We start from the raw sequence: 27,775 nt of genomic DNA, 5'->3' as shown, positions 1-27,775 counted from the left end.
AAACTGCAACAGGAAGGATTACAGATTTTTACTGAGAAACAGAATTATTTCAAGTGTGTTAGGGTTTAGACGATTCCTCTTCTTGGACAAAATCTCTCCAGCCTTGGAAAAGATCCTTTCACAAGGAACAGAGGATGCAGGGGAACATAAAAATGGCAGTGCCAGCTGGTATAAATGAGGATACTGATGCCTACTGAAGCTCCGACGCCTCGGTTCAAATGTATCACTAGGTAAAAGGCTCTATATAGAACCTTCTTTAAGGTTACAAACATGGGATCATATTCTATGGATTTAGTTTTTGTTATTGGCAGACTATTTTGTGTATACAGTATGTGAATTAAATAGTTCATAAAGTTACTTTATCATCAAAAGAACTTGTAATGACCATAGCCAAACACTGTTATATAATAAGTAAGTACCAAAGAGGACATCTAGTGGTCTTTCTATAATCCTACAACTCTGAACCTACTTCTGCCAAATGGAGGTTTCTGATTGGTGGTTTGAAAGCTTATAAGAAAGTCTCTTACTGTTTGGAAATCGTTGACTCCCTGACGAAGGCTTGTATGCCGAAACGCGTCGGAGTGTTTTAAAGGTTTAAAATGACCAAGACATAACAATAAAGGCTTTTTAACCTTTCTAAAGAGAGTGCCTTGGAGTTTCTTGAATCTTTTCCACTGTTATATAATACTTTAATAGTTTTTTACACACTGAGCAAAGCAGACACTTCTGGCATCTCTATGTAATCAGTCAGTGTCAGGGCCCATTTCAATGTTGACTCTCTTTGAATCGAGGGGGCTTAACCCCCCAAATAATCAAAACTAAGTTAGTTTGACCTATCATGGCACTTTGATTTAGAAAGTTCTGTCAAAAAGCTTTTTAAACAAAATAAATACATCATATCCTATGTAAACAAGTATTTGTTAACTAGGCTATTACTTTATTGCAGTTATGTTATCAACGCAAGATGATACTACAAAACACCATTTCCAAAAAATAAACAAATAAATAGATAAATAAATCTCATGATGGAGCATGCCCCAGGAACCCGCTTAATGGTTCACACTTCAACCCTCCCTATGTTCAAACTAAAACTACGCCCCTGTTTTGTGTGTGTGTGTGTGTGTTTGTGTGTGTTTATACATTTATGGGAACCATCTCCACCCCTAATGATGCAGTTTAGTTTCAGAGTCTTGTCAGAAAGAAGACGGCTGTTGTGTTGCTGAAGAAATCACGATGTTACAAGATTTACAAGACAATACAAGAATAGTGAGTATATCATTTAAAGCTTTATGGTGAAACAATCTATATTGTTAAAAGCGCTATATAAATTATAATTATAATGTGACAGCAGTAGATTTAATGAATCATTGCAGCCTTTTTCAGTAATTATAGACTAAATAACATAACAGTGATCTGCACTAACACAAGTGCATAAATACACAATCAGTTTGAGGGTGAAAAATATTGTGGGGGATTTTATTTTCAGGATAAAACACATTTTCATACATCAACATCTGTGCAATGTTACTTAAATATTCTATAAATAATTGTATGTCTGAAACGTACTGCTGCAATTTCGAACCTATAATCAGAACATAAACAAAACAAATAATTTTTAAAATGTGTTTTAAAAATCTCTATTTAAGACCACAACTGAGTGAAATCACAACTGAACAGCTCTGTCTATCTGAAAATAAGTTTTATTTTTATAGATAGTGTCTTAAACCCTTCCTGAGCATGGACGTGCAGAGTTCCTCAGATATATATATATACATACAGTGAGGAAAATAAGTATTTGAACACCCTGCTATTTTGCAAGTTCTCCCACTTGGAAATCATGGAGGGGTCTGAAATTGTCATCGTAGGTGCATGTCCACTGTGAGAGACATAATCTAAAAAAAAACTAAAAAAAACAGAAATCACAATATATGATTTTTTAACTATTTATTTGTATGATACAGCTGCAAATAAGTATTTGAACACCTGTCTATCAGCTAGAATTCTGACCCTCAAAGACCTGTTAGTCTGCCTTTAAAATGTCCACCTCCCCTCCATTTATTATCCTAAATTAGATGCACCTGTTAGCTGCATAAAGACACCTGTCCACCCCATACAATCAGTAAGAATCCAACTACTAACATGGCCAAGACCAAAGAGCTGTCCAAAGACACTAGAGACAAAATTGTACACCTCCACAAGGATGGAAAGGGCTACGGGGAAATTGCCAAGCAGCTTGGTGAAAAAGGTCCACTGTTGGAGCAATCATTAGAAAATGGAAGAAGCTAAACATGACTGTCAATCTCCCTCGGACTGGGGCTCCATGCAAGATCTCACCTCGTGGGGTCTCAATGATCCTAAGAAAGGTGAGAAATCAGCCCAGAACTACACGGGAGGAGCTGGTCAATGACCTGAAAAGAGCTGGGACCACCGTTTCCAAGGTTACTGTTGGTAATACACTAAGACGTCATGGTTTGAAATCATGCATGGCACGGAAGATTCCCCTGCTTAAACCAGCACATGTCAAGGCCCGTCTTAAGTTTGCCAATGACCATTTGGATGATCCAGAGGAGTCATGGGAGAAACTCATGTGGTCAGATGAGACCAAAATAGAACTTTTTGGTCCTAATTCCACTAAACGTGTTTGGAGGAAGAAGAATGATGAGTACCATCCCAAGAACACCATCCCTACTGTGAAGCATGGGGGTGGTAGCATCATGCTTTGGGGGTGTTTTTCTGCACATGGGACAGGGCGACTGCACTGTATTAAGGAGAGGATGACCGGGGCCATGTATTGCGAGATTTTGGGGAACAACCTCCTTCCCTCAGTTAGAGCATTGAAGATGGGTCGAGGCTGGGTCTTCCAACATGACAATGACCCGAAGCACACAGCCAGGATAACCAAGGAGTGGCTCTGTAAGAAGCATATCAAGGTTCTGGCGTGGCCTAGCCAGTCTCCAGACCTAAACCCAATAGAGAATCTTTGGAGGGAGCTCAAACTCCGTGTTTCTCAGCGACAGCCCAGAAACCTGACTGATCTAGAGAAGATCTGTGTGGAGGAGTGGGCCAAAATCCCTCCTGCAGTGTGTGCAAACCTGGTGAAAAACTACAGGAAACGTTTGACCTCTGTAATTGCAAACAAAGGCTACTGTACCAAATATTAACATTGATTTTCTCAGGTGTTCAAATACTTATTTTCAGCTGTATCATACAAATAAATAGTTAAAAAATCATACATTGTGATTTCTGGATTATTTTTTTTAGACTATGTCTCTCACAGTGGACATGCACCTACGATGACAATTTCAGACCCTTCCATGATTTCTAAGTGGGAGAACTTGCAAAATACCAGGGTGTTCAAATACTTATTTTCCTCACTGTATATATATATATATATATATATATATATATATATATATATATATATATATATATATATATATATATATATATATATATATATATACGTACGTACGTACGTACGTACGTACGTACGTGTGTATGTATGTATGTATGTGTAGAATAGCTTATATAGACCATGATTATAATGAATTATAGCTCCATTTGTACTCATTTATAAATATTACTATTTTATAAATATATTTTACAAAGACTCATTAAGACCTATACTGCATTATAAGAACAGTTATAGTTACATTTATATTATTTTTATTATGACTTATAAGTCATGCATTTGCTTTTTCAATGCGGATGCTAATAATCCATTATACACTAATTTATAAGTATTAATTAGTCAGTCATATGGTTCCATGAATGTATTTATAAAGATGCAACCTTGCATATATTGTTATTAACCTAAATATATTGTTATTAATAGGCATGTTGTGTTCTTATAAATACTTATTGTGAGTGACAGTTACTAACCTCTATAATTGCATCGTTGATGTATTTATGTAAAGTGAAAACATACAGTAGAAATCAAGACGATGTGCTCATTTTACATGTTAAGTTGTTTATTTGTAAATGTAACTAATGAACAATAATTCCTGTAATAAAATAATGAAAAGAAAAACAGAAATCATTAATTCAAACAGGTTTTCTTTTTATCTTTTTTAAAGTTACATACTAGCAAAACACTGCAACAATATTTTTAAAGTATAATTCCAAACTGCTATAAGCAATATCATGCATAGGGCTGAGGAGATATAGATTTTAACAAATCAAAATTACCATTCATGATCAAATGCAAATGCATGCAAAAAGCAAATGCGTGACTTATAAGTAATTATAAAAATAATATAAATGTAACTATAACTATTCTTATAATGCAGGTCTTAATGGGTCTTTATAAATATATTTATAGAATAGTATAATACTTATATATAGGTATAAATGGGGCTATAATTCATTATAAGCATGGTCTTTGAAAGTGTTACTGATATTTTTAATATACTGCAAATGTGTTCAATATTCATTATGCATTATTGTCACGATCACCTGTGAGAGTGCCCATCATTACCACCAGAGGGCAGTCCACCCCGGACCATTGTCATTCCATCATGAAACTACATTTCCCATAACTCACTGCCCGGACTCATCATCCCTGATTGCATCCACCTGTGTCTCATTACCTTGTCAGTCTCAGCCTATTTAAACCATGTACACTCATTAATTCCCTGCAAAGTCTTGTATGTTGTTACACTGCATCTCAGAGCATTCTCCCTGGTTTCACTGTCTCTTGGTTCTTGGATATAAAGGCTATAAAGCTCTTAAATTCTCCTTTATTTCCCCAATGAAATCCTTCCATCATTCTTGGACAGAATCCAGAGTTTAACTGTAAGATCAGGACACAGGCAAAAACCAAGCTCATCATTACCATGGTTTTATGGTTTCTATATCAACAACAACAACAAAATAATAATAATAATAATAATAATAATAATAATAATACTAAGAATAAACTATGGAATTTGTAATGAAAAAAAAATCTAAACATTGCCCTTATAGCACCTAATATTCAACTTAAAGCATATAGTAGTAGTAATAATAATACCATAAAGCAACATTTATACAGTGTTAGTAAAAGTGTTACATTTTTATAGGATGGTGCAGTGTGTATTGAAAAGCTTGCATTTACCATTTTTTAGCCTTATACAGTTTACTTCTACATTTCAGTTTACATGGTCAGAGCTATTCAGTCTAGTTTCAGCTTTTTTTGCCACAGAGCCTTTAATGTTCACATGTTACGCTTGTATCGAATTGAAATGGAGATGTGAAAAATTGTGGTGTGAAAAATCTGATAAAGCCCTAGTTTGTATTCACTTTTACTTGACATATAACCAATAATATATGTACCAATTTGCTGTTTGAAAAAAAAAAAACTTATCATATCATTATTATTATTATTTTTTAGATACACTGTACACATACATTTTTGTGGGATTCAGGACCCCTGGTGGTTTTCAAAAGATTTTCAAAAGTAATATCAACTCTACTGTTTTATAGATGAGTTCATCCAAACTCCAGGAAAGGTAAGTAATCCAGCTCAGATTCCTGCAATGATGAAGCAGTGCACTTTATTACATATACTGTTACATTACTTACACAATTAAAGTGTATAACAAAATGGATCATTCTGAGAATAACTGTTCAAAATGAACATTATAACAAATTTTATTCAAATCAAGAATATATGTGTTACACATACAAATATATTAAATAGCAGTGTGTGATGATGTTCATGGTCTGTCTGTGTGATCGCTGCAACAGTGAGGTGAGAATCGAACACTCTCTGAATAAGAATGAGGAGATGTTTAGAGTCAGAAGGAGAAACACTGTTCAACAAAGCCTGCAGAAACTTGGCATACGCTGCAGTGTGGTAAAACATCTTATACTTTATATATCTGTCTGACTCCGAGGTTGCGTTAGACTTTTGCACTCTCATTTATTTTGATGGACAGGATTGTCAATATATTCATATTTTAATGATAATAAGACATTTAATAGCTTATTTTTTCGGTCACATTTTTATTCACAAACTTACAGGACAAGCATATAGGCTATGCATTTATTTATATTATGAAAATAATGTTGAACAAGAGGCACTTGTCGTGGATCGTGAGTGAATCCGATCATCCCTTCCTCTTTACTACATTACAGACCTAAATAAACATGAATGAACATCAGAAAATATGTTTAAAGATACAGTAGCCTACAAATGACCAAAATCTGTATCATGTCTCGTGTAATCGCTCAATCAGTTTTGAAAACAATGTCAAGTAACATTATACCTCACAAAAGCCCTTTGTAAACTTAAACTTGATAATCCGCAAGAAAAAATAACTCTAGAGAGGAGCGTTTTGCAAAATATATAATGCACAATATTACATCTTTTTCTTTCTGTTCTTTAATATATAATGCATGCTTGAAAGAATCCATCAAGTTTTAATGACAGTCACCGTTTAAAACAAAACAAGCTGTGTAATCAAACACATTGGCTTGGACAGACTTTTTGGTTGAATCCGAAATCGCCCCCTAAACCCTCAATCACTATTCCCAACGTTAGTCCACTAATACAGTTCACTTAAAGGAGTGAATCAAAACGAGTGAGTGAATTCAGACAGCCGTTGAGTGTACATCAGTTGTACACTTATTATTGCAGTGTATTGTGGGATTGAATGAATGCACTCGATAACGTCCACTATGGTTTCGGACACCACTAAAAATGGCTGTCCCCTTAAAGGGGTCATATAATGCCATTTTTGTACAAGCTAATATGATTCTTTAGGGTCTAAATTAAAAGTTTGTAATATACTTTCTATATACTTTTAATATACTAAAATTCTCATTAGTATTGTAAGAAAACACTCATTTTACCTGGTCAAAAACAGCTCTGTTTTCAGCACGCCGTTTAAGTGCATGTGTCTTTAAATGATAATGAGCTTTGCTCACCCCGCCCCTCTGCTCTGTGCGAACACCGTTTGTAATAATAACACAATAACCATAAAGCGTTCGCGTTGTTCATTATAAACAAGGGATTATGAATTATATTGAGAATGTCGTACATAGAAAACATGCCATAATGTACCCTGAGTGTAAATAGCCGCATTCATCGTGAAGCGTGCAAGCGATTTGCAAAGATTAATATAAATATTAATATAAAGGTTAATAAAACATTACACTCACTTCAGTTATTCTGGAGGTTCAGCAGGAACACAAATAGTTGGTGCCGATCGTTTTTTTAGGAGCAGCTTCTTAGCAAAACCAGCTTTATAACGTTACTGACCCTCGTTTATAAAGCAGTCTGGTGAAATGATTCGTGCAAACATGAAAGCATTGACGTTGATCGTGGGGAATATTCCCTTCAAAAACAAACTCAGCCACTGCGTCTTCAGCGGTTCGGATTTAGGAACATCAAAATGACTGCTGTGTTCCTTATTACACCCAAGAACAGAACACCACAATCGCTTAGACGCCATTCTGCTCATAGACAGTGCTTCAACGTTTCAACAATGACCGCGCCGGTCTGCGCGGAGTATGATTGAGTATCAACAATCGTGGAGGGGGCGTCGATTTTGTGACGTCACAAAATCGAACGGCTTGATTTGAGATGGGGGAAAACATATAAGAAGATTAAAAAATAAACACTGGATGGATTTTTATCATTTTATGATGGTTGTGCCATCATAGGTTGTGCCAACACACATTTCAGTAAAATCAACTTGTAAAAGTGCATGTACCATTATATGACCCCTTTAAATAATTTCCTATTTGAAGGTATATTGGGGACGATTTCCTATGTCAGTTTTCATTTTAATCTGGAGACTGAACTTGCGCTCTGCTGCCGCACTGGAACACACTCGCCACCAACCTGACAGGGGACAGGTGGGAATTACAGTTACATGTTACAATAGGCGTATAGATATCCCTCAGTGTAATCTGTAAAAATGACGGATGTCGTTCAGACTTTTCCATCACTGCTAAAAAAAAATTGGTTAATGCGACCTCCGAGTTTGACTATACCTTCTTGAAATAACCTACAAAATGCGTTTGTAGCTGCTGAATATCAAATGTTTGCAAAATTAAACCGTGTGTGTTTCAGGATGAAGTGCGAAACATTGCATTAGTGGGTTCTGGAGGAGGAGAAAGAGCCATGGTGGGTTTGCTGGGATCCCTGGTTCAACTCGATAAAGTGGGACTTCTGGACTCCATCCTTTATCTGAGCGGAGTCTCTGGATCTACCTGGTATGAACCCTGAGAAAGAACACACACACACACACACACACACACACACAGACACAGATGGGTTGAATGTCAAAAATGACAGCAGTATGTTGTTTGAAGGTGCATGGCCTCCTTATATCAGGAACCAGACTGGTCCACCAAACTAGAGACTGTGAAAGACAAGATCATCCAGAGACTCAGCGGTCCTGCCGTCAGCTGGGGAGATGCATTTGCCAAACTGAAGAAATATTACTATGAGAAAGACATCTTCAGCTTGACTGACTTCTGGGCAGCAATGATCGTTACAACATTTGTGAAAGAGGTCTGTTACTATTCATAACACAGCCTTCATGACTTGCGTGATTTATGAGAAGGTCACATTTAGGTTTAACAAGTTCTATGTGTTAAATAATTTGAATAGATTGTAATATAAATATTTAATCAATAGTATAAATATTGCAACATTGATCAGATTACAAAGTACTATAAATCTACCTGCCAATCTACCTGCTATCCTCTGGTAAAAGAAAACATACTTGCAAAAAATGAAAATATGGGATTCATAATCTAATTTTAACCTGGAAATAAACAAAGTTTTGTGATTTCAAATAAATATAAATATGTAAAATAACATAAGTAATAAATACATTTCAGATTGTGCACTAGTTAGGTCACTTTTCTTTTATAAAGATAATTTGAGTACGTTGTATCACTTGAACTTGCTTGTGATTGAAGACATTTTTCTAACTGTCCCTGGTCTCCACTTCAGTAACATGCAAAAACTGTGTTCTCTATAGATCGATGAACACACACTCACAGAGCAGTGGAACCAGCAGAGTAAAGACCCGTTTCCCATCTACACAGTGATCGACAAGCAATTCAAACAGAAAAAGGAAGGAGGTCTGTGTGTTTGTTTGAAAGAGACAGAGTTAATATGCTCATTCCGGCTGTTATATGGACGTGTTTCTGTCTGCAGACCCCTGGTTCGAGATCACTCCGCATGAAGCAGGTTTTTCCCTCACTGGAGCGTTTGTGGGAGTCTCCAACTTTGGCAGTCAGTTTGATAAAGGCTATATGATAAAGAAGCAGCCTGAAATTGACATGCTGTACCTGCAAGGTAACAAACTAATAGATCGATAGTTTCTGTGATGTATTGATCCGGTGATCGGGTCTGTAGTAGTTATTCATTTCCATGTCAAAACTGAAATGTAAACTGTAACATTATGACTAGAAATATCAAAAAAATCATTTAGACCTCAATTTCAACAACACATTGAGTATTTGAAGAGGAATTTATCGTGTCCAATATATTATCAGGGGACCCAAGCCACTGCCCCTTTGCCCTCATTCAGTCCTTGGTCAGACCTTTCCTTTCTACGGGCTGGAGTGCCCTTTGAACAAGTGTCCAGTCACGTTGTTGTTGCAACGGATGCCTCCAGAACAGCCTGGGGCGCTGTGTGCAATGGACATGCAACTTCAGGCTCCTGGATGGGACCTCGACCGCAGTGGCATACAAATTGCCTGGAGTTGCTGGCAGTGGTGCTCGCCCTGCGCCAGTTTCAACCATTGCTTCAGGGCAAGCATGTGTTGATCCATACGGACAACTCCGCGACGGTTGCGTACATGAAACGCCAAGGCAGGGTACACTCATGTCACATGTCACAACTCGCTCGCCATCTCCTTCTCTGGAGTCAGCAGCGACTCAGGCCATTCACATTCCAGGCGAGCTCATTTACGTGGCCGACGAGCCCTCACGACAGATCATGCTTCCGGAAGAATGGAAAATCCATCCCCAGGTGGTCCAGGGGATCTGGAGTCGATTCGGGGCTGCACAAGTAGACCAGTTTGCCTTCCAAGAGTCCTCCTACTGCCTGCTTTTTAATTCCCTGACCGAGACATGGAGGACTTGAGTGACCGGTGGTGGTAGACACTATCACTTAAGCCAGAGCTCCCTCTACTAGGTGAGCTTATGCCTTGAATTGGAGACTGTTTACTGAGTGGTGTTCTTCCCATCGGAAAGACCCGCAGAAATGCCAGATCAGCTCTGTGCTTTCCTTCTTGCAAGAGAGGTGGGAGCAGAGACTGTCCCCCTCCACCTTGAAAGCGTATGTTGACGCCATCGCAGCACATCAAGATGCAGTTGATGGTAGGTCATTGGTCATTAGGTTTCTAAGAGGCACCAGTAGGTTAAATCCTCCCAAGCTGTGCCTTGTCTCCTCCTGGGACCTCTCTGTGGTCTTTTCTAGTCTGCAGAGAGCTCCATTTGAGCCTCTGGAGTAAGTAGAGCTTAAGATCCTATCTCTAAAGATAGTGCTTCTGACCGCGCTCACTTCCATCAAGAGGGTACCTGAGGGGGACCTACATGCATTTTTGGTGAGCGAATTGTATACTATGAGTTTGGGCCAGCCTTATCTCACAAGATCCTAAGACCCTGGCCTGGATATGTGCCCAAAGTTCCCAAAACTCCTTTTAGGGACCAGGTGGTGAACTTGCAAGTGCTGCCCCCGGAAGAGTTTTGGGTGAGTTACTACAATTTGCAGACATGCAATAGAGTTCTGATGTTCCAGTGAACAGTGGTGACAATTGAGCTTACAGTTTAGAGAATGTTCAGACTGTTTCGAAAAATGTGCCAAAGCAATTGAGAAAAACTGTAAGTAATATTAATTACTATTAAAGGGGTGGTATAATGCCCTTTTCACAAGATGTAAAATAAGTCTCTGATGTCCCCAGAGTGTGTATGTGACGTTTTAGCTCAAAATACCCCACAGATATTTTTATATAGCATGTTTAAATTGTCGCTTTTTGAGGGTGATCAAAAATGCACCGTTTTGTGTCTGTTCCTTTAAATGCAAATGAGCTGCTCCCAGCACCTGAGCTTCAACAGTTTGTGTCCTGAAAATTTCTAAAACTTTTAGTCAGACAAAAATGGAGAGACTCAAGAAGAAGTGACAACATGTAGACAACATTTCTGAATGGTTAGTTGATGAATTTATGTAACTTATGTGTAGTTATCTTCTAGTCAATGATTAGCATATTCTGTCATGATAATCTATAAATCGTGTTCCCGGGGGCGGGGTTTATGTAAATTCTAAGGTTGGTGATGTCACTAACCCTGAAGAATTGTTGTGTAGTCCCTACCAGCCGTTTGTTGTAGTCCTTAAAAAGCAAAGCAAAAGCATTTCCCTTTGTTTTCAACTTTGAGCGTTGTGACTTTGCAGATGTGGTTTATGCTCAAACAGCAAGATTATACACTAACTAAAGTTAAAAAAGTGAAATCATAATCAACCACCCCTTTAAGTAATATGCCATTATGGTTATGGGGTTTGATAGTGCCTGACAGAAGAACACACATCCACTGTGAATGTAATGTCAGAGGATTGACACAAAGACGACTCATAGTTAATACCTGTGATACCAATCCTTCTAAATGTTCATCTTTGTTGCTGCTTCTTCTTGGGTGAGTGTGATTTTTACTCGAATAACATCCCGTAGTCCAGTAACTTTTCTTTTAAGTAAAGTTTAATAACAAAATTTACTGGAAAAATGTTACACGGTCAAAAAACGGTATCGCTCCAATATTGCATCACACAAAACTAACAATCATTGCCGGAAATGAAATCAGCGTCAATACGAAATATTATATTACACATATAAAATTATTTACTCATAATTATTTACCGATTGCTTAATTCACACAATTATTTATTCCACATCTATAAAGAAACATAGGCCTAACTTATGGCTCTTACAATAGAGCTTGAACTCGAGACATGATGTGAACGGGGCTTAAATGTGTTATGTGTCCCAGATTAAAAACTGATATGAAAACCTTTAATGTCCAACATAAAATCATTTTACAGATCAGTAATATCCAATAACAGAAACAATTGATCATTAAACCTCAAAATTTGATTAAATGTCACAGATAAAAAGTCAAGCAGAATAACTCAATAAATGTGTTGAAATGTGATGTCTTACTCCACCTTACACTATATATCTGAAAACTGTATGTTGAACTAATATATACTATATATATGTTAGGCTTATATGTTAGGCTTTTTGTCCCATGTATCTTAAACTTCCTGTTTGTTGATATTGTGTGTTTTCTGCAGCTCTGTGTGGCAGCGCTTTAGCTGATGGAGACGAGATTCTGAAATTCATCTGGCAAAAGATAAAAGGTACAGTTGCATTTGTTCTCAAGATTCACTTCTGCCTAAAACTGCCAGTCAATTCATCAAGGGCATATAATTTACTGTATTAGGAACACTAGGGACATGTACCTACCAATATCCAGCGACTACTGAGTTGTCCCTAGCAATAATTTTGATCAAACAATTAAATATATTTATATGCAACCACTGTTGTTGAAATTTTGGCCGCATCTGAAACGGGTCTTACCATTGACATTACCTGAGAAGTCAAAGTACATAAGTTAGAAAACTGCATGCACTCTTTCAAGGACATGCATGACCTTAAGGATAATGCATGAATGGAAAACATATTGTAAATGTTTAAACAAGTTTAATCTTTACCCAACTTTAACTTTGTTGTTAAACAATGTACAAAGCAAACTGTTAGTCAAAATATCCTCAAAGTAAAAAAATTCATTGTCATATGAGCTCTTTTTGTTTTTCAGATTTATTTGAAAAGAAAAAAAATATTCTTGAGGAAATGGGGAAAGGTAAATCATTTATTATTGATTTTAGTTTTTAATCAGTTATGTAGTACAATATTTGATTAAAAAAAAAAAAAAATCAGTGTGTTAATGTTTGTTCAATGTTTTCTTCAGAAGATCCAGACCCATCTATAGACAAGTGTTTCCAGGTGATCTTGGACCTTGTGGACATGAATCTCTGTGTTTTGGATGGCAAAGATCCTTCTGCTTATGATGAATCCATCAGAACAACACTGACCGGTAAACCTTTTATTAAAGTGCAGTAAAAAAATCAAAAACATTTTTTTTTTTTTTAAGAGACACAAACAAACAAACAAACAAACAAAAAATGTATTGAACATTTCCCTAAAAAAATATTTAATATTCATGCCAAATAAAATGAGGCTGTGCCTGTTCAGACGTACTGTTCAGTGGTTATACTGTCAGGTCAAGTCTAATATCCACAGTGCATGTTTTCTTTAGTTTTTGTCCTCTTGTTTTGTCGGCTGAATGACTGACACAAAGTGCACAACAGTACAATTCATTGACTGGACAGTATGTCCCTCACAGCCTTGCGTTCAAGTCAAATTAAATATATGCCATCTACTGTCCATAGTTATCACATTATATGGGGTAAGTTGTCACAACAGGAACCTGCTATTTATTGACAGTGAATTAAGAATACCTTTTATTTTTTGAAATATTAAATACTATTTCAATTCAAATATAGCTCTATCTCACATCGTATCTGTTTAAAATATTTTCCAGTTAAATTTAAATAAACAATTAATGCAACAACGAAAATGGATATGGTAATGTAAAAATATCAAACCTCTGACTGAGGTTAATTTACTTTAATTTTTAATAAATGAAAAATTCGGGTTGATTCGAACCCCTGCAGACAGTTGGTCAGAACTGTGTAAAAAGACATCAAGTTGAGGAAATTCAATCTTCAGACTCCAGAATCTCTTTCAAAGAGTTTTCTGATGATAGTTCAAATGCAAATAAGTTTGATTTTTATATGCACACACACTATATGACATGGTCAGGTCAGGGTTCTGCCAACAAACATGAGATGAAGCTGATTAATCCAGAAAACAGTTCACTTTCACTGCCTCTGCTCAGCACCCCTGTGCTACTTCCTAAAGGCACGGGATCTGTGGTGACGGTGAATATTTTGATTGGTAAAACAGAAATCCACTGTTTTGGCCAAAAAAATTATAACTCAGTTATGTTCTTCTATTTTTACAGACCTCGCTGGAGGCATAACTCAGCTGATTTTTCCAGACGGGAAGCTGGATCTCACTGACAAAGAAGCTGCAAAACTGTATATGGAGCGTTACAGCACGGATGTATGCAACAATTTGAGTGTTCGGTTCAGTTTCTGGCCGTTCGGTAGGTTGAACTGACAATGTACTTCACTTTTGATTTTCAAGCCAAATTAATGCATAAAGAACAAAGCATTTTCATATTTTAAATATAGCCATATCTGAGATTCCAGTTTTGAACCAGTGTAATTTAATACCTAATGCCCAAACTTTCTTAGGATCCTAGAGACGCATCATTTATCTCGAGAACCGCTTAACATATTTTAGTGTGTTAAACTCTCTTTTAGTTAATATTTGTATTTTCCTTGTCATATAGGTAACATAGAATGTTACCCTACCCATGTGAACTGCAAGCCAAGTACTGACAATAAACCAGATTAAAATGATAACTTATCCTATTTATTTATTAAATACAAAATAATCACTGTCAGGACAGACCATAGTAACAAAGTAACACATTACATGTATATAGTAACACTTTATTTTACAGTGTCCTTGTTATAAATGTAACATGTAGTTACCATGGTAATAACAGTAAATTATGCATAATTACATGCATGTAATATAACCCATTTGCATACTAACCCATGCATGCAACTAACCATCAACCAAATCCTAATCCTACCCTAATCATATAGTTAGTACATGCTGTTGATTATTATTACTCAGTACTTAAATATATAATTACACTGTAACAATGACACCTTAAAATAAAGTATAACGATATATATTAGCTATATACATTATAGATAATATATTATCGCTGGCATTTTAATCACTGAAGCTGTCAATTACAACGTGAGGTACACAACGCTGCACTGGAAAACTCCCGTTATTATCAACAAAGCTTGATGTCTACGCTCTGCAATGAAGCTCTTATTGACATTGTGTAATGAAAGGATTCATGAGTGTGCAGAACTCGCTCTGAACAAACACTCCACCGTTTTAGGCGGCGAGTGGATTCTGACTAACTTAAACACTTCTGATTGGCTGTTGTGTTCACACACTCAACAGATATGCATGTGATTGGCTACAAAGCTCAATGTTGCAAAAATTCTTTGTAAATATAAACCTTTAACACTATTAACAGAACACTTACACAAACACTAATTTTAAAGCATATTTTCTTTCTTTGCTATGTTTATCAGTAAAGGACTCATCAGACTGATTCAAACCATGAGTCTGAATAATACAATAAAAGGACCAGCTGATAGTTAATTTCAGTCTTTTGTTCATGAATCGGACTGTAGGCCTACAGGTCACGCTCTGCATTTGTGTTGTGTTTGCAGTCCATGAGGAGTTGGATTTATAGACAAACCTTTTGAATTTCCAATAACTTTTTTTTTTGTGTAGTTCTTTAGAAAGCCAGCTATTTACTAGTTCTTTAAAGCTAAAACAAATACAAAACACTGATTTGAAGAACCTATAATGAAACATCAAGAACTTTTTTTAATCTCCAAAGAGCCTTATAGTCAAGTCAAGAACCATATACGGGCAAAGTCTGTCCTAAGAACCCTTTAGGTACCCAACAAACCACTGAAGAAACTTTCAGTGTATTGAGTGTATTTGTCAATATGAGTGTGTGTTTTTTGTATTTGTCAATATGAGTGTATTTGTTGTACAGATTTTTTCTACAGCTTTTGTAGATGCATCTTTCAGTGGATTTGGGGCAGGAAATATTACTTTCTCAACAACATGACAGGTGAAAAGAGACTTGCTGATTACTGGCAATTCAATGTGAATAATAAAAAACTAATGTCTCGCTGTAATCTCTCCCTAAAATACTGTCAGCTAAAGCAGTGCCCATCCCTCTACTGGAAAGTGAGATGAGAGACTATATAGACGCTGGACTGTTGCTCAACTCACCCTATTTCTCAGTGCTGAGAAAAGAGAGAAACATTAACCTCATAATTTCCCTGGATTTCAGTGATGGTGATCCTTTCACGGTATTATATATAATTCTCTCTAATATAATAATGCAAACTTACTGTCATATAACCTCATTTAAAGGATTAGTTCCCCTAGAAATGTAAATTCAATCATCAATCACTCACACTCATGTTGATACAAACACCTATGACTTACTTTCTTCACAAAATGAGATTATTATTATTTTTTTATTTTTTTTGAAGAATCTTGCTGCTTTTTTCTTCATGACACAGTGACCACCAGAGGTCACACTAAACTTAAATGTACAGAATAAAAATAATTTAAAACACACACAAAAAAAAAACACTGACAGATACTGAAAGGCTGTGTATCATTTTAATAATAAAAAACAACAACATTTAAACATGTTTTAATTTAACCATCTTTACATGGTATATTCAAAGAAAATCTAATGGAGAGCTATCTGTTAGCATTCCCATTCATCTGAGTGTCAGTTTTTCGGCTGACACATGAACCCCTGGAAGTACTTCCACTTTTAATAAAGTGATTTGCAATGCTTTTCCTCTGCAGACAGTGAAGGACACTGCCAAGATGTGCAAGGAACGAAACATCCCTTTCCCTGAGGTCATCATTCCCAATGGACACTCAGAGAAACCGAAGGACTTCTATGTGTTCAAAGGCCAAAACGTTCCAACCGTGATTCACATCCCTCTCTTTAATGTGGTCAACTGTGGAAGCAAGTTAAAATCTTACAATATCCTGAACAGAAATATCAACTGATATTGTGTTCTGATTTAAGTGTGTCACTGTTTCTTCAGATGATATTGAGACCTGGAGGAACAAATATGGCACGTTTCAAGGTGCTTACAGTGCTGAGATGATCACTGATCTTATGGAGGTCGCAGGAAAAAACATCACAAACAATAAAGCAAAAGTGGTGGAAGAGATTCGTGCGATCATTGGGCTTCCGGTGTAACATGATCCAGGATCCAGCCGATAACATGACTAAATTTAACACTGTGACTAAACATAATTAATGACAATCAAAATACAGACTAAACTGATCTGCATATTAATTTAACAATAAATAGTGTTTAATTTCATTTTCTATCTTTAATAATCATTTAACATTTAATCACGGGAAAACGTACAAATTCTACGAGGTGGCTTATTCGTACGAATTCATACGACCTGACTCGTACGAATTAGTACGATTTTTTCAAAATCGTACATATTTTACGAATTGGCCAATTCGTATGAATTCATACGAATGACCTACCCCTGACCCCGCCCCTAAACCTACCCATAGACAAATCGTACAAATTCGTACGAGTGAGGTCGTATGAATTAGTACGAATTAGCCAACTTTTTATCATTCGTACGAATTTGTACGAATTGGTCGTGAGATAGCGTTGTTAATCAGCATTATTACCTTTTCTGCAAACTGTGATTTGTGTGATATTATAAGATTATCAGAGGTTGGTAAAGTTTGTGATTAATTTCTTTTTATATTAAAAATGTTTCTGCATGATTGACCTTCATTAAAAATAGCTGACCATCATTGATAAAATCAGCAATAACAAACTGGATTACAAGTATAACTGCAGATTTAAAAAGTTGTATTACTTTTACAAATATTGTGTTCTTGCTCATTATTGTTTCTGTTCCAATATTCTGTTCTGAAGTTGAAATATTAGGGTTCTGCTGAAAAAAAACATAATATGATCACTTTACAATATTATTTTTATTTTCGTGACAATATTTTAGTGTAAACAATACAGTCTGTGGCAGTTTGGAGGCTTCATAATAAAAATATTACACCTACATTGAAAGGATTTTTAATTCATGTCTAAAATATCTCCTATTAGCCGACACCATGCTTGATCCTTTACTGCTTCCTGTAATTTCTAAACTCAATATTACTAAACTCTGTTTGGGTAATGTTAGACGTTTCTAAGTGACCGCCTAAATGTCCAAAATGCTAGAAATTTAAGTACAAGTGATAAAAGGTATTAAGTTATCCACAGTAGCTGATGTGTTTTATGACTGGAGCTCTGGATTAACCAATCAGCATCCAGGACCACAACTCTCAGTTTTGTAATAATGAGCATTTGTGCTGTTTGCTATGTGATATAAAATGACCAGGACAAATCATATTTTGAGTCATAATCTTATTGATGGCAAATGTGGCACAAATTAATCTGGAGGAACAACCTTGTTTTGCTGCACATTAATATTTGACCTATTTAGATTCTTAACTCATCACCATTGTGAAGATTGATGAGTAACTCAACACACCACATTGTCTCCAAGGTAGGAGAATTTTTATTTTTATTTTTTTAAATCATGTGTTAGTAATAATGTGTATTAGCATACACTGTTGAACCTTACAACACTGTTGCTAGTTACTGTAAAAACCTGCTAACAGTAAGCAGTGACTGTTTACAGTAATTTACTGTAATTTGTGGTTGGAGTTATGGTAAAACAAATAGTAAATTCGACAATATCAAGCTGTAATTACCATGTACAGTAAAAACTGACTGTATTTACCATATTACTGCTATTAAATGTAATAAAAAATATTTAAAAAGGTCCTTCATTCAAATTCATTCATATTTTAAAATATACTGCCCAAACTGTGCATATTTTCCCATGTATAAAATAGTAATAGTTACAATAATTAATAAAAAACACATTGTTAGTCCTATACGATCCAATAGTAAGTGGACGACCCTAAATACAGCTGATTAGACCGTGTTGTTGGCCAATAGCGTTAGCAGCGTCTTGACTACTTGGCCTGCCAGAACTGACGCTGACGCTCATTTTTGGGCTTTAAGTATTAACAAATTCTCATGACTTTTCTGTAAAATTAAGGTTTTGCCTTTTTTTAACTAGGTTTAGCTCACAACTTAAACCAGCTGAAATATGTCCAACAAAAGTAGGCGGTTTGTGTTCATCACATTTAATTTTCTTTGAAAGTGTTTCTTGTAATGGGACAGAACAGTTTTATATCACTATCACTCAAAAACAACTTTCCATTTAGAGCATCTCTCAAATAAGCGCTCACATTCACTTACTGAATCTCACAAAACCCTTCAAAAACATGTCCATGTCATATCATAGCCACAAAATAATAGAAAGAAATAGTTTGTGCTTAAACATTTGTTGCATTGTGACATTATCTTGATGGCAATTAAGCACATTTAACCCCCAAATTGTAATACAATCTGTAATACAAAAAAAACCTGATATATTATTTAAATTGTAAGTATTTATACATCATGGTCATATTTATTGTACTGCCTTTAATTTATGCTTATTGATTTCTTTTTTTAAGTTATTGAATGTTTTTTTTTTTTATATTGTAATGCAATTAAAATGTTTAATTGTCAAGAAAATGTCACAAGGATTTTTTTTTAAAAAGTAAGAATACGCTCAATTTTTTTTTAATGCAAAACATAATTCCTTATAGATATCTTTTGAGTTTTGCTGTGAAATGTGACCTGGACATGTTTAGCTGAGATTTATCCTCCATAAACATCAATGCTGGAATACATGCAGTGACGTGCAGATATGACGGCTGTAATTAACTGATTTTGAAGAGATATCTATTCTTTTATGTCTGATTATATCAGTTTAGTTAAGAATGTGAAGCATCTGACGGCAGGCAACGATGTTTTAGCGTTTAGTATTGATTTGAGATGCTCATTCAGATCGAGTGAAAGAACAGCACTGGGTAATAATGTAGGCGTCTGTAAGTTCATTTCACATTTCGTTCTGTGCAGGACTGATGATTGTAATGAAGTGTGTGTGTGTGTTATGAGCATGTTTGAATGATGTTGAACTCTTATAAAGGTGCAGTGCGTCTGTCACTGAAAGAGAAACACTGTACACACAATCCACAATCTCTGAGTACATTCATATCAGATTCAGAAATCTGACATAAAGCAGAATCAGAGGAATAATTCTCTTCAGAAGGAAAATTCTGTCATTATTTTCACCTCATGGTGATTGATCCAGTATGCTGATTTATTATTAAAGGCCATATTTGAGTTTTTCTATATTGACCATTACAGGTTAGGAACGGCATGAGGGTGAGTGAATAATGACAATTTTCATTTTGGTACGAATTATCCCTTTAAAGTGAATTGTCAGATTTATTTAAAACTCTCTTCTGAGTCTAATAATATCGCAGCACACAAAACTGACTCTGGATAGTGATTACTAGTTATTTGTTGTGAGTATTATTTATCTGGCATCAGTTTTGCCTTTCTGTGTATGAAATAAACTGAAAAGAACACAGGTTTGTCTTGGTCTACACTTTATTTTCATTTGATTTCTGTAGGAAGTTAACATTGACCATTTGTGGTGTAAGAGGATGAGAATGGAAAGGATCTGTGGTTATTGGATATACAGTGCATCCGGAAAGTATTCACAGCGCTTCACTTTTTCCACATTTTGTTATATTACAGCCTTATTCCAAAATGGATTAAATTCTTTATTTTCCTCAATATTCTACAAACAACACCCCATAATGACAAAGTGAAAGAAGTTTGTTTGAAAACTTTGCAAATGTATTAAAAATTAAAGCTGCAAGCAGCATTTATCGGGGTTCAAGCGCTTAAGGCCTTTAAGCACACATGCGGAAAAACATATTACGTTTTATTTAGCAAGCATGTAAACACTTAGAAAACTTAGGAAACCGAAAGTAATTTATAAAAGATCATATAAGAGATTCAGTTAAGAATAATTTTGTACAGACGTAAATAATGTATGTGTAAGAACTGATTTTCCTGCTAAGACAAAAGCTGAGATCAAACTCAACTTTGCAATAAAGCAATAAAACGTACCCTGAACAGAAGATCTCAAAGAAAGAGCACAGGACATTGTCTTGTTCAAACTTTTCTCCTTCCTTATCTCTGCATCCCCCTCTCCCTCCTCCCTTCCTCTCCCCCTGAGTCAAATCACCAAAAGTTCACTAAAAATGTCTATATATCACATATGATGTATCTTGTGAATCTATTGTTTTTTCCTTTTCATATTTGGTAATTTCATTGCAGTCATTGGTTTAATGAGAAAGATTGAGAACTTAGGAGACCTGTTCTCCTCTTTGGGTGATGTCTCTTCAAGATATCTCCTCTCTCCCCTGAAACCAGGTGCTACCCCCTGGGGTATTGGTATAACCCTTTTGTTCTGGTCTGGGTATTTAAGGGTAGGTGACAGAGCAGTCTTTGGGAACCTGTAACCAGGAAAAAAAAACATACAGTGCTGTTTCAGTACCCTGGTAATCCAGAGTTCTCGCGAGAGCGCACGTTGAATTTGCTCAGCGAGTTACTCTGGTGTCGAGTAATGATGCTCATTAAATATGCCCTTGTATCCGAGCTGCACCAATCACATCGGGTTACCTGATATAGGCGGGCCTGAGGCGAGCTAAACACATGACGACAGCGCTGTAACGTCGAAGTCATTAGTAAACATTGCAAGATGGCTATGGATGAACACCAGTTGTTTGAAACGGATTTGGCCGCTACAATGAACGAGTTAGACTTGGCTTTTTATCTAAAAGAGGAACAGAAGACGGCGCTTGAATCGCTCCTTTGCTGGAAGGGCGTTTTTGCTGTTTTGCCGACCGGATACGGCAAGAGTCTAATCTACCAGTTAGCTCCGCTGGTAGCTAAGCGTATGGGGCTTGTTGTGATTGGTCGTAGTGTTATCCAATTGCATGCAGTGAGATTTTCAAATGCATGCTTGGTGCCGCCCCTCGAGCTGGCCGATTTTCATTAGTCGATGCCAGACCATTAGTCTTTCAGATTTAGGTTTGGATTTCCAGGCTACTGTTTCATTGTTTTCCCGTTGGAACACACTCACACACCACTGTGTGTCTCTGTCAGGAATACATTGCTTACTTTTAGAGTCATCTTTGAGTAATTGATGTCATGTATTTATTATTTCTGAATTGGCTTTTAATCATTTACTTGTGTAAATTGGCATGATACATTTTTACCTGACAAATAAATGTTAAATCTTGATTTATTCTGAAGTATTCTGAAATCATTATTTTAGTAGATTATGAGGAGGCTGGTGCTACCGCAGATCTTAGTTAGGGTAGGTCAAACTAAAGGCGCATATGAACGGAGCAGTAGGCACGTCATCTGAAGACCTTTTGATTTCTGTCTATCACTGATTTAGCAAGTTGTATGGAAGTGGCTAAATAAACTACACTTTTTTGTACGAGTGAGCAGTTGGCAACCGACTTAAGAGGTATTAATAGCAAACCCTGCATCCCCCGACTATTTCAGAACTGACAAGTTTGTGTCCGTGAGATCCACGTAAACCCGGGCGTGTGACTCTGTGCGGCATTGGGTCCATAATGAAAGAATAATTAAAAATATGGATGCTATATGGAATATGGAAAAATCAAAGATCTAAATTAAATCTTAATCAATATTTATGATTATTTTCTAATAAGAAACACGTGAAACGTTATCATGTGAAATTGGAGTCAGATTAAGCGTAGAGCTAAAGTAATATTGAAACTAAATTCTAATAAATTAAGTGAACTTCACTGGAGCGCTGAAAAGACATACACGCATTATCCCTTTGCCCAAACCGTTGGATTTCCGTCGTTGGGCCAATGGGTGGTCTTTACATAAGGAAGTTCATCCTGATAATGCATTGTCAGCATTTGAAAGATAATTTGACCCTTTGGTGGACAAACATGCACCTATGAAAAAATGTACAGTGAAGAATGTTAGGGCACCATGGATTGTTAATGAGTTGACTACACATAGTTGATCTCACCCAGTCTGCAAAAACATTTACAGTGAGCTCACAGTCACACACATGACATGGTCTGTCTCTGTATTGTTCTGCCTGTGTAGTTGAAGTAATACCATCTAATATGTACTGAATGTAAACTGCAGCTGAACCCTAGTATGCTGCTGTTCTTGAATTCATACAAGTTATTGCTTAGCTTCAACACTAGTCTGTTTTTTTTTTTTTTTTTTTTTTGGTCTCGACTTGGTCTCGGTCTTGGTCTCGACTTGGTCTTGGTCTTAACTTGGTCTTTATTGGTCTTGGTCTTGGTCTTGTCTTGGTCTCGATACCCTCTGGTCTTGGTCTCGGTTTAGGCGGTCTTGACTACAAGTCTACTGATTTGACACTCATTTAATGCATGTGAAAAAATAAATATAGATGTATTGATTAAAGCATTCATCGGCATTAGGGGCTGTTCACACAGAACGTCAACCATTCCATTCTGCTACTTTTCCATTGTTTTTTAGTGTGAACGCACTACTCGTGTTCTGTTGTGCTCGCGTCTCGCGCATGACACAGCATTGTCAAAACGCGCCTCGAGACCTTGCGGTTTCCCCCCGTTCCACTGCCCGCGATTGGCGTCTTGCGTCTTGCGTTTTCGCTTTGAAATATTATGCTTTCTGTGTGAACCGGCACACCAGAGTGAGTATCATAAGGTAATATGCAGATTTGTGTGCTGTGCTTTTTAAAATGTATCATGAGTTCTGAGCATTCTCACAACTCTGTACTCATTCATTTGTATGTTCATCTTTCTGTTTGGGCTGTTTAATATTAGGGTTTTGTTTAAAAAAACTCTACCATAGAACCGCCCCGCAATATCAAGCCCCGCCCATTAAGCCCCGCCCGATAAAATATGTTCCCGTGGCTATGTTTCTGTGTGTTTACTGAAGAAGTTTAAGAAGTACGAGATCAGTTAAAGCAATAGTTTATGACTTATTAACTGATGTAAGCAAGTGCTGTGGTAATCAGATGTCCCATATCGTGTCAGACATGAAGAAGAATGATGCTTGTTTTGTTGTATTTTAGCCTCAGGTACAGACAGCTCTCACAGCTACAATCACGCTAATGAGTGCAAAACAGTCATCTGTGGCCAATACCCACCCTAGCTCTCTTAGCACTGGCCTCATCGAGACTGTTCTTTAAATACTAGTGAATAGACCTATTTTAATGAGCACCCATTGTTTATTTGCCATTTGTGCAATTTGTGTATGTTGTTAAATTATTAAACACTTGTTGTTTCCCTGCATTTTTCAGGATTACTCACCTTTGGCATGACATCTGGATAGCAGTCACAAACATCGTAATTCATGTTGTTTCTTTATTCTCTTTTATATGTAATTTTATTTAATTTTTTTTATGTCTTAATTGGTAACACTTTACAATAACTTTTCATTAGTTAACATTAGTTTATATTAACTAATAATGAACTGCACGTATACAGCTTTTATTATTTTTTGTTAATGTTAATTTCAACATTTACTAATACTTAACATTAGTTAATGCACTGTGAACTAACAATGAACAGCTGTAGTTTTTAACTAACGTTAACAAAGATTAACAAACACAGTAACAAATGTATTGCTCATGGTTAGTTAACACTAATGTTAACTAATGAACCTTATTGTAAAGTGTTACCAATATAGGCCTATTCAACATTAATTTACTTATGTTTTGTGCTGTATTATCATATTAAGGTGTTTTGTGTCACAGGACAATGTTGTGAAGCATTAATTTTACTTTGCCTAGTAAAACAGGCAAATCTGATTTAATGCTGATCAGACAAAGGTAAACTTATCATAGATAGGCAATTAAGATTATGCAACTAAGATTATTCAGTAAACTCTATTCAAATACAATCACTTAATCTCCCACGTCCTCTGTCTGCACCTCTTGTACTATAGTTTTTTACTATTTTAAATATCAGACCAATATCTGATATATCCTAACAGAGAGGTCTAATGATGATTGGATTGAACAATTCATTTGTTAACTTTTCACTTGATGTATTGCACTTATATTTATATTCTATAAAAGCAAAGAAGACTCTGACTGGATCTCACAACTCTGGGAGAGACGTATATATTTATCTGTACTGAATGTTGTGCTTCATACTTAAGATTGTCAGTTCATGATCTTCATATGTAACAGGAACATTAATCATGATCAAGTCATTTTATATATATTTTATTCCCAAAAGGATTCGGAAACTTTCAAATTAATAAACGTGTACATCAAATGTAACTATATCTTTGAATCTTTTAATTCTGACAAGAACATTTAATAATGCATGCATAGCAGGGCTTTATTCCTAAAGCGTGTACATATAGTCCGCAGGAGACAAATGAATACAGTAAAAATACATCACTTTCAACCTCTTGTTGAAACAACTGTCAAAATGGATGGCTTGCAACATGACTGTTTTGAAAGAATTACAGTAGGAATGGTAAGATCACAATACTGGTTGCCTGCAACTTCATACATCATCTGTCTCGGAAATCTGAAACAACAAAACTACATAATATATGCAGTTTAAAACAAAACAGATGTCTCCTATATATGCACGTCATTACATTATCATCAGTTGAATGTGTGGTGGACAGGACATGAAAATCCATCAATACTAAAAATATATGTTTATGTTCAAGTCATGGGGCAGTCATGGCCTAGTGGTTAGGGAGTTGGACTGGTAACCCAAAGGTTGCTGGTTCGATTCCAGAACCGGTGGGAAATGACTGAGGTGCCTTTGAGCAAGGCACCTAACCCCTAATCGCTCCCCGGGCGCCACACAAAGGCTGCCCGCTGCTCTGGGTGTGTGTATCCACGTTTGCAGTGTGTGTGTGTTAACTACTCACTACTCTGCTCCTAATGTGTGTGCATTAACTTGGATGGGTTAAATGCAGAGGTCAAATTCCAAGTATGGGTTACCATACTTGGCCGTCACGTGTCACTTTCACTTTCACTTTCAAATGTGGACTAAACAGCAGTTCATAAACTATTGCTTTAACTGATCTCGAACTTCTTTAAAGGGACAATGTGTAGGAATTTCTCCCATCTAGTGGTGAAATTGTATTTTGCATTCAAACGAATAATGCTCTCCAGTGCCTCGCTTTTTCAAATGCGCGTAGCATCTACGGTAGCCGTTATGTACCAAAAAGCTATGACAGGATGTCTTATAATCGCACTTCGAGTTTTCCTTCGGGTGAACTGGTTTGTTATTTAAAACAAACTGAAACTTGAAACAACGAAAAAAAGAATGTTACAGTATGAATTACTGACTGTGAAAAACATTAACTATGGTAATTAGTAGTAATGCCTTCTTTATTCGTTATATTTTTTGAAGTACGTGCATTGTTAGATATCATCATCATCAGAGCCTTCTCTAACGTTACTTTACTCAATAGCTGCTATTCATCAAAGAGCCTGTTTAACTTTTAACTATAAATGTTCTACTGTCTATATAATAAAGTACACAACCAAGCAATGAAAAAAAAGCTTGTAATTAAGACCGTAACATTGACTTACCTGTCGAGAAGAAAGCAGGCAACTTCAGCGTCTCTTTTGAAAGCTTTCTCCTGCATTAGCTATCCCGACATTAACCCTTGTTTTTGTAATCTCCGGTCACGTTTCCTATTGCGGTCTATTTTGGACTTTTTCGACGACGAGGACTCATCCTGTGACTCAGCATATGTATGGACTCCATTATAAATAACCGTGCAGTGCAGCCTTTTAAACTTGCCAGGGCAGTGACAAGCGCCTCTCACTGCTCTGCTCCTCCGCTTCTGCTGGCTTCAGTCACGTGACGCTGGGTCTGAACGAAAACGCGTTGTGGAAACGTGTTGGCCTAGTACTTTTTGTCCCTCTCTGCTATTATAGTTTTTCAAAATGGCGGAACTACATGGAAGCCTCCGTGCATAGATAAGATGTCTCATCCGCGCTGCTGGCCAATGGAGGTCGATGTCCGCACACGGCGGCCATCTTACCACAGGGTGCTCTCTCACTCGTAACATGGTGCATGTACTTTTAAATAACCATAACTTACTCAATTTTCTACCGATTTTCAAACGGTTTGGTTTGTTATAAACGTCAGAGATGTAGTTATGACACTGCATACATATGAATAATTATAACAATGGACTCCCATATGAAAGAATTATAGCCACGTTAATAACGTTTGTAAGAAACCAAACCGTTTGTAAATCCGTCAAGATTTCAGCGAGATAAGAGGATTTGTGCGCGTGCTGATCACTCACCTTAATTCACAGCTTCCCTGTGGTAAGATGGCCGCCGGTGATGCCGGAAGTGACTCCGCCGTAAGACATCTAGCCTTTATTATATGATATCTATGCCTCCGTGGAATTACCCGTCCCATGTATATAAAGATAATAAATTCTTCGTTTATGAGGATTAGTCTGATCATTGGCAGAGGTATTTGTACACCATTGAGGCCATATTTATGAATAAAAATATTGATTTTAGATAATAAAATACCTAAAAAGCTACACATTGTCCCTTTAACTTCTTCAGTAAACGCACAGAAATGAACGATCAACTGCACGTACCTCTGCTCAGCCATGAACTGGTGGAAAGCTGATGACACATGCAGGTAGGCCCGCCCTCACGTGATACTGATTGGTCGATTGATAAGTTTAAATCTGATTGGCTAAAGAGTACGATTCATCTGTGTAGGAGGAGTTCGCTGCCAGGAAAGTCTCAAAAACACACACAAATCCAAGGCGATTCACATGTGAATGACGATCTGCACATTCACATTCAAGGACAAACTCGTACATTTTAAACATTCAAAGCTGTCTGTGCACAGTTGTATATCTACGAATTGTGTTTTGCATTTGTGAAATGTATCTTATGAATATTTTATTTTATTTTATTTTTGGCATTGTGAATGGCT

At 36.5% G+C, this 27,775-nt stretch overlaps 1 protein-coding gene across 8 annotated transcripts; it reads left to right on the top strand.

Moving 5' to 3' along the window:
- Positions 1 to 1,152: 1,152 nt before the first annotated feature.
- On the top strand, positions 1,153 to 18,647 carry LOC311083542 (cytosolic phospholipase A2 gamma-like). 8 transcript variants are annotated; one of them, XR_014606310.1, is made up of 16 exons: positions 1,153 to 1,266; positions 5,464 to 5,489; positions 5,728 to 5,836; positions 8,060 to 8,202; positions 8,302 to 8,503; positions 8,979 to 9,081; positions 9,158 to 9,298; positions 12,294 to 12,359; positions 12,818 to 12,862; positions 12,971 to 13,096; positions 14,087 to 14,230; positions 15,788 to 15,865; positions 15,955 to 16,109; positions 16,624 to 16,789; positions 16,872 to 17,227; positions 17,391 to 17,878. XR_014606310.1 is itself a non-coding variant. In XM_084115144.1 (15 exons), the coding sequence occupies exons 1-15, from the start codon at positions 1,234 to 1,236 to the stop codon at positions 17,027 to 17,029; spliced, it is 1,692 nt and encodes a 563-aa protein (XP_083971270.1). In that variant the 5' UTR covers positions 1,153 to 1,233; the 3' UTR covers positions 17,030 to 18,647. The 8 variants fall into 8 exon arrangements, 4 of the variants coding, with proteins under 4 accessions (XP_083971270.1, XP_083971269.1, XP_083971271.1 ...); XR_014606311.1 differs by having other exon boundaries at positions 16,872 to 17,200; positions 17,477 to 17,785; XR_014606312.1 differs by having other exon boundaries at positions 1,169 to 1,266; positions 5,372 to 5,489; positions 16,872 to 17,200; positions 17,477 to 17,785.
- Positions 18,648 to 27,775: the final 9,128 nt, after the last annotated feature.

The sequence above is a fragment of the Abramis brama genome, assembly GCF_963993115.1.
Source record: "Abramis brama genome assembly, chromosome: 5".
Classification (NCBI taxonomy): Eukaryota; Metazoa; Chordata; class Actinopteri; order Cypriniformes; family Leuciscidae; genus Abramis; species Abramis brama.
Note: the sequence above shows the minus strand (reverse complement) of the source record. Positions and strands in the feature narration are given on the sequence as shown.